At 40.5% G+C, this 11,290-nt stretch overlaps 1 protein-coding gene across 2 annotated transcripts; it reads right to left on the bottom strand.

The window, feature by feature from the left end:
- Positions 1 to 1,867: 1,867 nt before the first annotated feature.
- Positions 1,868 to 8,244, bottom strand: soul2 (heme-binding protein soul2). 2 transcript variants are annotated; one of them, XM_080287826.1, is made up of 7 exons: positions 7,945 to 8,244; positions 7,733 to 7,859; positions 7,098 to 7,266; positions 3,961 to 4,113; positions 3,748 to 3,874; positions 2,974 to 3,142; positions 1,868 to 2,635 (listed from the first exon to the last, which is right to left on the bottom strand). In XM_080287826.1, the coding sequence occupies exons 4-7, from the start codon at positions 4,069 to 4,071 to the stop codon at positions 2,464 to 2,466; spliced, it is 579 nt and encodes a 192-aa protein (XP_080143952.1). In that variant the 5' UTR covers positions 4,072 to 4,113; positions 7,098 to 7,266; positions 7,733 to 7,859; positions 7,945 to 8,244; the 3' UTR covers positions 1,868 to 2,463. The 2 variants fall into 2 exon arrangements, with proteins under 2 accessions (XP_080143952.1, XP_080143953.1); XM_080287827.1 differs by lacking the exons at positions 7,098 to 7,266; positions 7,733 to 7,859; positions 7,945 to 8,244 and having other exon boundaries at positions 3,961 to 4,162.
- Positions 8,245 to 11,290: the final 3,046 nt, after the last annotated feature.

The raw sequence follows: 11,290 nt of genomic DNA on the forward strand, positions 1-11,290 counted from the left end.
GTTGGTTATATGGCAGCCATCTTGTTTCCCCCATGTGTGTCATTTGGTTTAGCTAAACCAGTATTTAAGTTCCCCTGTGTGTCATTTCAGGAGGTCAGTTTATCATATTGTAACGACCGTGGGTTAGTGGAGCTAAACTGGCTAAACTGCTCACTAGCTAAACGGCTAGCGGGGCGCTAGCGGCTATCGCTAAACTTCGCAACGGATGGAGAGCGCTCGTGCCTCATACACCGCACGACCCCAAGCGTCTCAGCAGCAGACTGATAATCCCCAAATGATCCAGCAGGAGGCAGTAGTGGTTCACACCAGTCATTTATTTACCATCTTTTTCTACAACAACGTAACGCTGCTGACACCGAACCCCTATCCCGCTCCCACCACATAGTCGCGGTGTCAGCCAACCATGCCAATTCAACCCACTCCACAGAACACACATCAACTTCACTGTGGCTTACATTAACATAACACTAACACAACATGCGAATCAAACACATAGGAACTAGCAGAACGATAGAAAACACAGACAACACAATACCCAGAATGCATCTGGCTAACAACCCCAGCCAGGTCATTACAATATGTTTGTTTGAGGTTTTGTTAATTATTATCTTGAGTTTAGTCTATTGAGTTGACCTCTTTTATTGGTCTGCCTGTTTAAGTTTTGGCTTTGTTAAATATATTTTCATATTTTTGGGTCAATAAAACCCCCCCTTCTTTAAAAATTGAAACCACCTGTGTCCTTTATGCTTTACTGCTTGGTCCCTGACAATGATCCACAACTATTTTCAGTTGCGGATGATAAAGGATTCAGAAAGTTTATTCATGCAGGCCCATATGACAGAGAATGTGCATCTTCTTTTTGTTTTCATATTTTTTCACGTTTATATTTAATTGTGTTGTTTCACTTTAAATTTGTTTAGAAGGAAAAAGCTGAAAATTTAAATAGTTAAAAGTTGAAATGTAAATGGTTGTTTTTTTTTTTTTTTTTTTTTTTTTTTTTTTTTTTTTGTATTATATGATTTATTTATTACATTTTATGTGGAGTGAATAAATAAAAGTATACTTACGGTGGCCCCTAGAGACGAAACATGCACGAACTCCAAAACACGTACAAACCCCGAAGCACTTAAAAACTCCAAAACATGTACAAAAAAGGGGCAGTGTTGAGCTTTTTGTTACCTAGTGGCTACACAAGCCAGGAAGTACCAACGACCGGATTTGGTGTGTGGTAGTGACGGGTAAATGAATTTATTTTTTTTTTAATTATTTGAATATATCTATGAGTGCTTGTGTGTAAATACACAAACAATACACATATGCTTTCAATTGTGTAATTTAAGTGATCTAGGGTAGCTCTGTTTTGGAAGTCCAATTAATGCTAGAAATGTGTTTTGGAGTTTGTACATGCTTTGGAATTTGTACGTGCTTTGTCTCTAGGGGCAACCGTATATATTTATATATAAACATATATAAATAAAGCCACTTTTTTTTTTTTTTTTTTTTAGTAATTCCTTTTGTGCATAATTTTATATTGTTGTTAATAATAAATTAATTAAAGCAACAAAACACCCTGAAGAGAGAGTTGGTCTCCATATCTGTGGGATTTACTTTGCCTGGTATTTAATATATTACTGTGGGAGCTAGTTAAAAATGTAATGAACTGTGGGCATGGGCATATGCCCATGTTGCTCACTGGAAAATCTGCTCTAGCCTACTGCGCTGTCTTTCTGTGGATTATGCGTTGTTAGCTATTCTTCTTTGAAGGTAGATGTTAGCAATCTTCAGGTGTAGCTATGTAGATGGCTTTTTAAAAAATATATAATTTATTTTTGTTTTTCAAAATATAAAACAAGGACAAACAAACAGGTTCAGATGCTACAAATTCTTTTTATTACAAAGTAGATGGCTTTTTTATTTCAGTTGTAGTTAGCCATGTTTCTGTGACTGTAGTTTCATGTAATTATGCATCCAAACAAACAGAAAGGGTAATGTTTTTGGAATGGGAGGATCTTTTAGTTTCTTAAGGTAGTCAAGTGTTATCATTTGCGAGCAATCTTTATTTACATGCAGATAAACCAGTATGTCAGGACGTAGCCCAGAAACAATAACCCTGGAGGTATGTTCAGCTTTTGCACAAACAAGTCTAAATGCATTTCTGTGTAATTGGAGACCTGCAGGAAAGTTCCTCCAGGGCTGACTCATGTAAGGAACATTCTACCAATGCATGAAATTAAAAACAAGGGCTTTTGCAAACAGTAAAGAAATAGAAAAAGACACAAAACACACACTTAAAAAAGTAAACCCCTGTGGAGATGTGTAGAACAAAAAAATCTACGGATGCCCCCCAAAAAATACAGTGCATGATTTTTTTACTGCAAGTGAAACAGTAAATGATGTCTATGGAAAAACCCACTTTGATTACATGATGAAAAGATTTTGTTCAGCTCACGATGTCTGCTGTTGTCAGGCAGCGTAGATCCAAATTTCATTGTGGTGAGTAAGAGAGAAAAATGATTCATATCCAGCTCCATTGTAAGTGTCATGATCAAAGGTTTTCCCAGCTGTAATCAAGGCCTCACGAAGCTTCTTTGCATTTTCTTGGCCACTCTGGATGCTTGGAGCGCCACCGAAAACCCTTAGAGCAGACAACAAAGCAGAATTCTAGATATCTTTCAGGTTGGCCAAAGACTAAAGAGATTTAGGCTTTGCCCTCCTTTTAATGCTTTTAAAAACTTGCTATCATTGAAGTTTATTCTGTAAGTAATTTTGCATATTATGTATGTGAAACTTCATAGTTAATTCTCTTTCTGACCCCCAAATTGGAATCTGGTGAAGCTTAGTCCAAAATTAATGTTCCTCCCTTTTCAGTATTTGTTAGGTGGTAACATGTTTACAGATTTACAAAATAACTGCTGAATTAAAGTCTTTCTTGGTTTTCTGGGGAAAAACTAGATAAATGGACTTGTTTCTCACCTGACATACACAGTGGCTTCAGGTTTACTTTCCAGTTGGACCAAGGGATCAGAATTTTCAGGTGTTGTGGTACCAGGAGGAATAAACCAGGACAAGGCAAATTCAGGATCACCTTTACCATCTGTGACCTTGACCAGTGCAGGCCAAGTGTCACTAGAGATCTCAAAACCTGAAAGAGAAAAAGAAAGAAAAACATGCTTGAAGGTGCATTTTACTGAAAATGTGTGGGGCTGCAGAAATTCAGAGCTAAAACATTTCTGAAATAAGTCAGTGATTTATGAAATTTTATAGTCTTTAAATATTTTTTTTAAATTCAATACATTTTTTAATAAGAAAAATGACTCCATGCTATATCAAGTATTTCTTTAATATGGACAATAAAACAGTACAAATGTGTTTAAGTTACAAATTTTAGATTTGAGCTCCCCTTTTTCTTCTTTCTTTCAGTTTTGAATAAAAATCAAACAACTCTTCTTATGAAGAACTAGTTGTACCTGTTTTATATACTTTTATAAAATATATATATAATAAGACCTTGTCTTCCTTTACTTTGCTTACCTCGTACTTACAAGTGGTACCAGGAAATAATCAGTTTTAATTTTTGTAATCCTACGCATCAGTCAGTAACTAGTGAATTAACTTGATTTGTATAGCTGTGGTCCTCTTATGGCCCATTTGAAACAACTAATCTCTTGGATTACTGTGTTTGAAAAGAAACATCAACATTACAAAACAAACTACATCACACACTTGCACTTTCAGTTCCTCGTGTACCTGCTTCAGTTTGCTTCTTGGCATAATCCTTCAGCCGTGAATTTGCAGCGAGGACATCACTGGACTGGGAGCTGTCAATCTTGGTAGTAATCCAGGTGGAAGTGTCATATAAGCGCACCTCAAAGTCCTGCATGCAAAAGAAGCACAAATGTTAAAGAACCATTATAATGAAGATGACACAAATTCTGTATCTGAATTGTTCCAAAAACTTACCGGGTAGGCCTCGAGTACTTTGTAGTGGGGACACTTTCCCACACAAAAGTCCTGTCCTGTGCAGACTGAAACCAGAAAAAGTGCGAAGAGTGCAAACATTACCTGTGCCATGATCACAGACTCCTGATGAACTGAGCTCTGGACTAAGTCCTCCTGTTTAATAAGATAATCACAGTGTAACGTCTAATGTTATGCAGCACATCCACATAGTTCTTCAACCTGCAAGGCCAGTTTGTCTTTTTACATGCATTACAGTGAACGTGCTCCTCTGACTGCCCAGCATGTCATGGTGTGTGTGGGAGTGATTGTCCTTATCTTGGACAACATCCGTCTCACTAACACCACCTTAAGCCAGTCCAGCTCAATCCCCACACCATTACTGGCCATGCGGATCAGTATATTGAATCTGTTGGATCTGCGACCCTCAACCTGCTGCCCCAGCATGCAACATGCAACAGAATAGAGGATGGCACTGGCCACCTGTGACAAGTGGATGAGCACTTGTCCAGAAGTATTGACTTTATGCACATTATGCACATTATTCTCTCTATATATGTATTAGCTATGATTTGCTATTGTCAAAGTAACATTGCTGCACTTACTATCCTGGGTTTGTTTGTGTAAGCATTCTGTTGCCAGCAGACAAACATTCAGCAAGTTAAAGCAAATGCTCAGTTATATGTTGCTTTATATTTTATTATGTTGCAGAATTAAGTAGGGCTGCACGATTAATCGTTAGAAAATCGCGATCTCGATTCATACTTATGTGCGATCTCATTTTCAAATGACAACCATAAAAAAAAAAAAATTAAAAAAAAGACGATGACGATTGTACCGCATTTTGATCCGGGACGTAATCTGCATGAAAACAAGCGCTCACTCTTCCTGCTCAACAAATGACAAGGGCGGAGCCTTATACCACGTGATGCAGAAGCTGTGCCGTGTGATGCTAAAATTAGCAGGGAAAAAACAACGGCGAGCACGTCAGGGATGACGAGAAAGTAACAGGAGAAAATCCGTCCCGGTCAACCACCCAAACATCAATAACGGGAACCTTATACAGCGCTTCCCTATACCCGTCGAACTCCCGCAGGCACAAAGAAATTACGGAGGCTATCACTTATCACCTGACCAAGGATATGGCTCCCACCAACACTGTGCAAAACGAGGGATTTAGGAAAATGATCAACACCCTAGACAAACGCTACACAGTGCCATCCCGCAACTATTTTTCTATTGTTGCACTACCTGCTCTATACACACAGTGTCGAGCAACGGTGGAGATGGAATTTCAAGCAGTACAACATTTTGCGGCAACCACAAAACGTGAGACATTTGTTGTTTTTATGTTTGTTTATTGTTTTTATGTTCAGTCTCAACTGTTACGAAGTTGATGTGCAGTTAATAAGTGCAATAAATATTTATACTGGAAAAGAAAATCGTGAGAGAATCGTGATCTCAATTCTAAGCCAAAAAATCGTGATTCTCATTTTATGCAAAATCGTGCAGCCCTAGAATTAAGTCATTTGTGCATTCTTACAGTGTGGGATGTGTGTAGCTCAACAATGGATAATAGTGCAGAAGAGGGTACGGCCATGCAGAGTTTAAAGCATGGAAGTACTGACATTACTTCCAGTTTCATTACGTAAAAAGTGACAAAAACATTAGTGCGGGCTGTCTCTGTGAAGGTTCTCAGTCATCCAGGTCATCGTAGTCTAAGGAGTTTAGAAAGAAAAGCGTCTGGACTTCTTTCAGTTGCTTGAAGACGTTTCACCTCTCATCCGAGAAGCTTCTTCAGTTCTAGGGTCAAATGGTGGAGAGTCCAAGATGTAAGACCCAAGGGGGACAATGGACCCCCTAATAATGATCCTCTACCTAATCACACAAGCCAAGGTGTGAAAATGGGTGTAGGTCACTATCAGCCAAGGTGTCGGATGAGCTCATTGTGAAACCTAGCCCCTATCATGTGATTTCCTGAGGTCAGATGGCCCAGGATGTGAGTGGGCGTTAAGGCGTCTGGGAAGGGATCTCAGAACTGGATTATAGATGGCAGACAGTTGGTGTCGTAAACCGCCGCCTGTGTTCAAAGATGGTCGTTCACACTGGACATAGATGGCTTTTTTCACTCCTCTTTCAAACCTGTCTTCTCTGTCCAAAATGTGAACATTGGCATCCTCGAAAGAGTGACCTTTGTCCTTTAGATGCAGATGGACAGCTGAGTCTTGTCCCGTGGAGGTGGCTCTTCTGTTGTACAGTGTGCGCTGTACACTCTGCGTGGGAAGAAAACTTCTTTCTACAGCGAAAAAACTTCAAATCTGAGTGAATACCTAGCACGCTGCCACGGGAATGTGAAACCGCTGAATCTTTAATTTTATTTATTTTTTTGCAGTTTTATATGCTGAAATATGCAGAAAATAGATTTGAATGTTAGACACATTTCTTCAAATCAAAGACTGTTGCATGTAATTTAATTTTTGCTTAATGCAATGTGCATAAAGTCAAAAGATTAAAACTAATAAAACAATTTTTAAAAAGAGACTTTTTCATTTGATTCAATTTTATATGATGGATTATGCAGAAAAAAAATAGAACTGAATCAGTAAAGTAACGGGATTACATTCTTGGAGAAGTAATTAGTAGTTAGGTAGTAATTACTTTTTTCAAGTAACTTGACCAACACTGCTGTCCACAACAGACTCATAGAAAATCCTGAGCATTGTCCGACAGATGTTAAAAGAACTCAGCTGCCTCAGAAAATAGAGACGACCGTGGCCCTTTCTGTAGAGTGCAGTGGTGTTTTTAACCCAGTCCAGTTTATTGTCTCTGTGTATTTCAAGGTATTTATAGTCCTCCACAATGTCCGCATTGACCCCTTTGGATTGAAACAGGGGTCACAGGTTTCCTGGTTCTCACTCAACTCAAAATTGAGTCATCTTTCCCTGTGAGATTTAGACTTGTGTGTTAGCTGCTCTCTTTTAATTCTCTTTTCTGTCATAATGACTGATTTTGTTCATTTAGAACTTCACAATTTTGCACAAATTTGCAGTTATATTCTACAATACAACTGCAAAATGAAAAACTTTGGATCTACTGAAGAAATCAAAGTGATTTAAAAGATAAATGGACACACCGCTCACCTTACATAGATAGTGGCTTCAGGTTTAGTTTCTAGTTTGACTAATGGATCATATATTTCTCCCTTTTTGCCACCAGAAGGAACAAACCACGACACCGACATTTTAGGATCACCTTCACCTTCAGTAACAGTGACCAGTACAGGCCAGCAATCATCAGGAATCTCAAAACCTGAAAGAAACAAACATTGTACAGAACTTAGAGTGGTAAATGGACTGGTTCTTATATAATGCTTCTCTACACTATCTGAACACTCAAAACACTTTACACAACTAGGCCTCATTCGTCCAGCACTTTTTCTATCTAACTTTCACACACATTCATACACTGATGCACCTGGAGAGCATGCAGACTGTAGCAGATGGGGATCAAACCACCAACCTTCCAATTAGTAGGCGACCTGCTCAACTTGAATATTAAACCAGGTAACACAAGACTAAAGGAATACAAGGTATCAGATTCTAGTTGTTGTTATGTTGATTTTAATCTTACATTTCTCAACTAATTTAGAAGTTCTGCACACCATCTTAGATCTTAGATCAACATATTACTTATTTATACAGTTCCATGTTTAGTTTAGCTACTGCCATCACAAACCAAATTACATACTCGAGTGATATTTCAGTGCCTCATGTACCTGCTTCAGCCTGTCTCTTGACGTAGGTCTTCAGGCGTGAATTTGCAGCTAAATAATCCCTGATCCTGGTGCTGTCGAGCTTTGTGGTAATCCAGTCGGTAGCACCATATAAGCGCACCTCAAAGTCCTGCACACAACAGAAGCAAAAACTATACTTAGCGACTAGAAATAAGAACACAACAATAGTATATGTGAACTGTTCCAAAGCCTACCTGGTGCGTCTCAACCACTTTGTACTGAGGAAATTTTTCCTTTGGGCAAAAGTCCTGTCCGGTGCAGAGTGACACCAGGAACACAGCTAAGAGTGCAAAAACCACCTGTGCCATCTTCACTGAGTCTTCTGAGGAAGTGCAAATGCAGCTCCACAAACAATACTGCAACTTAAAAGTACATCAAAGCGATGCCCTATTGCACCAGATTATATCAGACACGCTGACATAGCTGTGCTGCAAGGCAGATCAGGCAGTTTATCTTGTCTGTGGAAAAAGAAACACAAAACAGACAAGCTGTCTCTGAAAATGTTTTGTGACAAAACAAATTCAAGGCCAAGAGACATACAGAAGTGTGTGATATTTTTGTCTTCTTTCATTTTATCAGCTTCCATTGAACATAAGAAACCCTTTTCCCATTTGTTTGGAATGTGATGGGTAACACTTTCAAACTTTTAAGTAGTTTGTGTACTTTTAAATAATCTTTTCTTATTATGAATAGGTTGTTGTGTGCTCTGCAGACTTAGATAAATTTTACTGTACATGTCTATAGTGCAAACATGCCTTTGAGTGGACAGGCAGTCACATTTGATAATTTATTTATTTTTATTTTCCCACAGTAAAGCTTTTCTTTATAGCCATGCTAGCAGCACAGCTAGTGAGACTTATTTTAGTTTTTCCATCTAGGACCTTAAAGATCCTTGAACTTAAGACTTAGAGCTCATCCCTGACATATTTTGCTCCTGATGCGATCCTTACACCTGATTGTCCCTCCACTGATCATAAGTTAATTTTCAAACTGTCAACTAAAACTGGAGATTCACATTTCACCATCACAGATATGTAATGCTGGCCTGTCTCAGCTGACTCATATTTGAAATGTTGCTTTTAGATACTTATCATTACTGTAACCTGAGCAGGAAATTTAATGCTTCACAGAAACTTACTGAGTTTAAAATTCCTGTGTCCTTGCAGTTTCAGAAAGTGGTTAAACAGGCTTGTGCACAAATTAAACCGTGTTTGCATATGTCATCACTATGTGTGTGTGTGTGACACACACAGTCTTATGAAAGATGTCTTATGAAAGATTGTGACATTGTGTAAGAGAGAGGAGAAGTGCAAATTGCATTAATAAATAAATATGTACATTATAAATCACCTATCATAGAATTAAGAGTTGTTATACAGCTTAATAGAGTATGGTAGGAACGATTTTCTGAAACTTTCTTTATGGCTGTGAGGTTCAATTAGTCTGAGGGAGAAGGAGTGTGGAGTGGAGTGGATGTGATTGGTTGGTTCATGATGGACAGCAGTTTGTCCATTAACTGCCTGCCTCTCGCTGACTCAAACACCTTGGTTCACACATCTGAGATTCCTTAAATAAAGCAGAGTTTTAAGTTTTGTCAGATTTATCTTGTTTTATACATTTTTATTAAAATAAAATTCAAAAAACTGAGTTGGCATGCAATTGCATGCTGCATATGCTGCTGTTTAATCAGAATCAGAATACTTTTATTAATCCCTAAGGAAATTATGTGGGTTACAGTTGCTCGGATAACAAACTAAACTAATTAAATGATACAATATGTTACAGATTTACAAGTTTAAAAATAGCACTAATAAATACAAGGATTAACAGAGGTGATTATAAATAAATATCAAGAATATCGACAGGAATATTACAGAAAAGTAGAAAGGAGCGTGTGCAAAAGGGTGTAACTATTGTAGTGTTTACAGTGTATTAGATGGAGGAATTGTACAGGGAGATGGCCACAGGCAGGAATGATTTCCTGTGTTGTTCAGTGGTGCTTTATGGTAATCTCAGTCTCTGAACGTGCTTGGACCAGACGAGGCTGAAGGCTCTGAAGCTGGACCAGACGGGGCTGAAGGCGGCGGCGGCGTGGGAGCCGGAGGCGCTGCAGGCGGCGGCGTGGGAGCCGGAGGCGCTGCAGGCCGGAAGGTCCAAGGGATCCTTCCAGCCTGCAGACGAAGGCCGGAGCGGTCCCTCGGACCCTCCAGCAGAAGCCATCACTAAGCCAGCAGTCATGGATGCCACTAGCTGACACAAAGGCGACTGGCAATGCACTGAGCACTGGCTCTGCCCAGGCAACGCTGACATGGTGCAGTTCTCATGTGGCTGCTTAAACTTCAGGGGTCCAGAATCAGCTGGGGACTGAGACCTAGCCTCTGGGGAAGCCCTGGAGCGGCAAACTTTGCCAATGGCGGCTAAACCATGAAAAGCACCTTGAGTAGAAACAAGTCTTTCTCCCTGCATGGAGTGAATGAGTGAAACTGGTGACACAGGCGCCTGAACTACGGGCGACACTGGAGGCGCTGGAGACAGAACTGAAAGTGGCACTGGAGACACTGGTGACAGAGCAGAGAGTGGCTGCGGGGCAGCTAACTGAGCTGAGAGTGGCTGCTGAGCAGGTGATACGCTGTTCACATAATCATCTGCTGCACAGAACACAGCCCCTGAATGAACAGTCACACAGTCCGAAAACGGAAAAGAGTCCTCACTCACCACAGCCGGCGAATTAGAAGCCCGAACGTCCAGCTGTGGGGTGGCACGCCGGCGGCGTGATCGGCGCTTCCTCCCCGCAGACGGCTCCGACGGGCCGGGCAAGATCACATTTGGCGAGTCAGGCAGCGAGGAAGGAGTGGCTGAGAGAAGGTGAGGTGTGTGCCGGAGAAAAGCCTGCATGGTCGGAGGAAGCGATTTCAAAAGCCATGGCAGGCCGGAAAAGAGCCGTTGTAGCCGGTTTTCAACGGTTCGAAGCTTTGTTACGTTCCCCTGGGGGGGGGGTCTAAGCGATGAGGGGGAAGTAAGAAAAGTGACCGGGTCAGAAAAAGGAGTCAGGGAGGCAAAACAGTTAAATAAAACAGTTTTATTGAAGTTATTCAACTTAAAGAGACGGACAAGCCGTTATCACCATAAAAGAAACAAACAAAACTCGGGCGTTGGTCAAACAAAGCAAAAAGTCAAAAGGAAAGCGCAGCTCACTAGCTGGAAACCACACTACACAGCTCACTAGCTGGAAACCACACTACACAGCTCACTAGCTGGAAACCACACTACACAGCTCACTAGCTGGAAACCACACTACACAGCTCACTAGCTGGAAACCACACTACACAGCTCACTAGCTGGAAACCACACAAAATGGCACTCTGGCCCAGAGCTCACCCTGCTTTGGGCTTAAATACCCTTAATTGCTGATGGGAGTCAGCTGTACAGGAGGGAAAGGTGGCATCTCAGGCAGGGGAGGTAGTGGGACACGCCCACACAGGCACCCTCAGGAGAGAGAGAGAGGCTAGGGCCGTAGCAGCTTGTACAGAGGATTCTCCA

This window comes from Astatotilapia calliptera, chromosome 13 (genome assembly GCF_964374335.1).
Source record: "Astatotilapia calliptera chromosome 13, fAstCal68.1, whole genome shotgun sequence".
NCBI classification, from domain to species: domain Eukaryota; kingdom Metazoa; phylum Chordata; class Actinopteri; order Cichliformes; family Cichlidae; genus Astatotilapia; species Astatotilapia calliptera.

Excerpts from the sequence above, each read along its gene's own strand:
- soul2 (XM_080287826.1), bottom strand. The coding sequence starts at position 4,071 with ATGGCACAGGTAATGTTTGCACTCTTCGCACTTTTTCTGGTTTCAGTC. Across the intron at positions 3,875-3,960 it reads AAGTACTCGAGGCCTACCCG|GACTTTGAGGTGCGCTTATA; the intron begins GTAAGTTTTTGG and ends TTTTGCATGCAG. Across the intron at positions 3,143-3,747 it reads CAAGAAGCAAACTGAAGCAG|GTTTTGAGATCTCTAGTGAC; the intron begins GTACACGAGGAA and ends TTTCTCTTTCAG.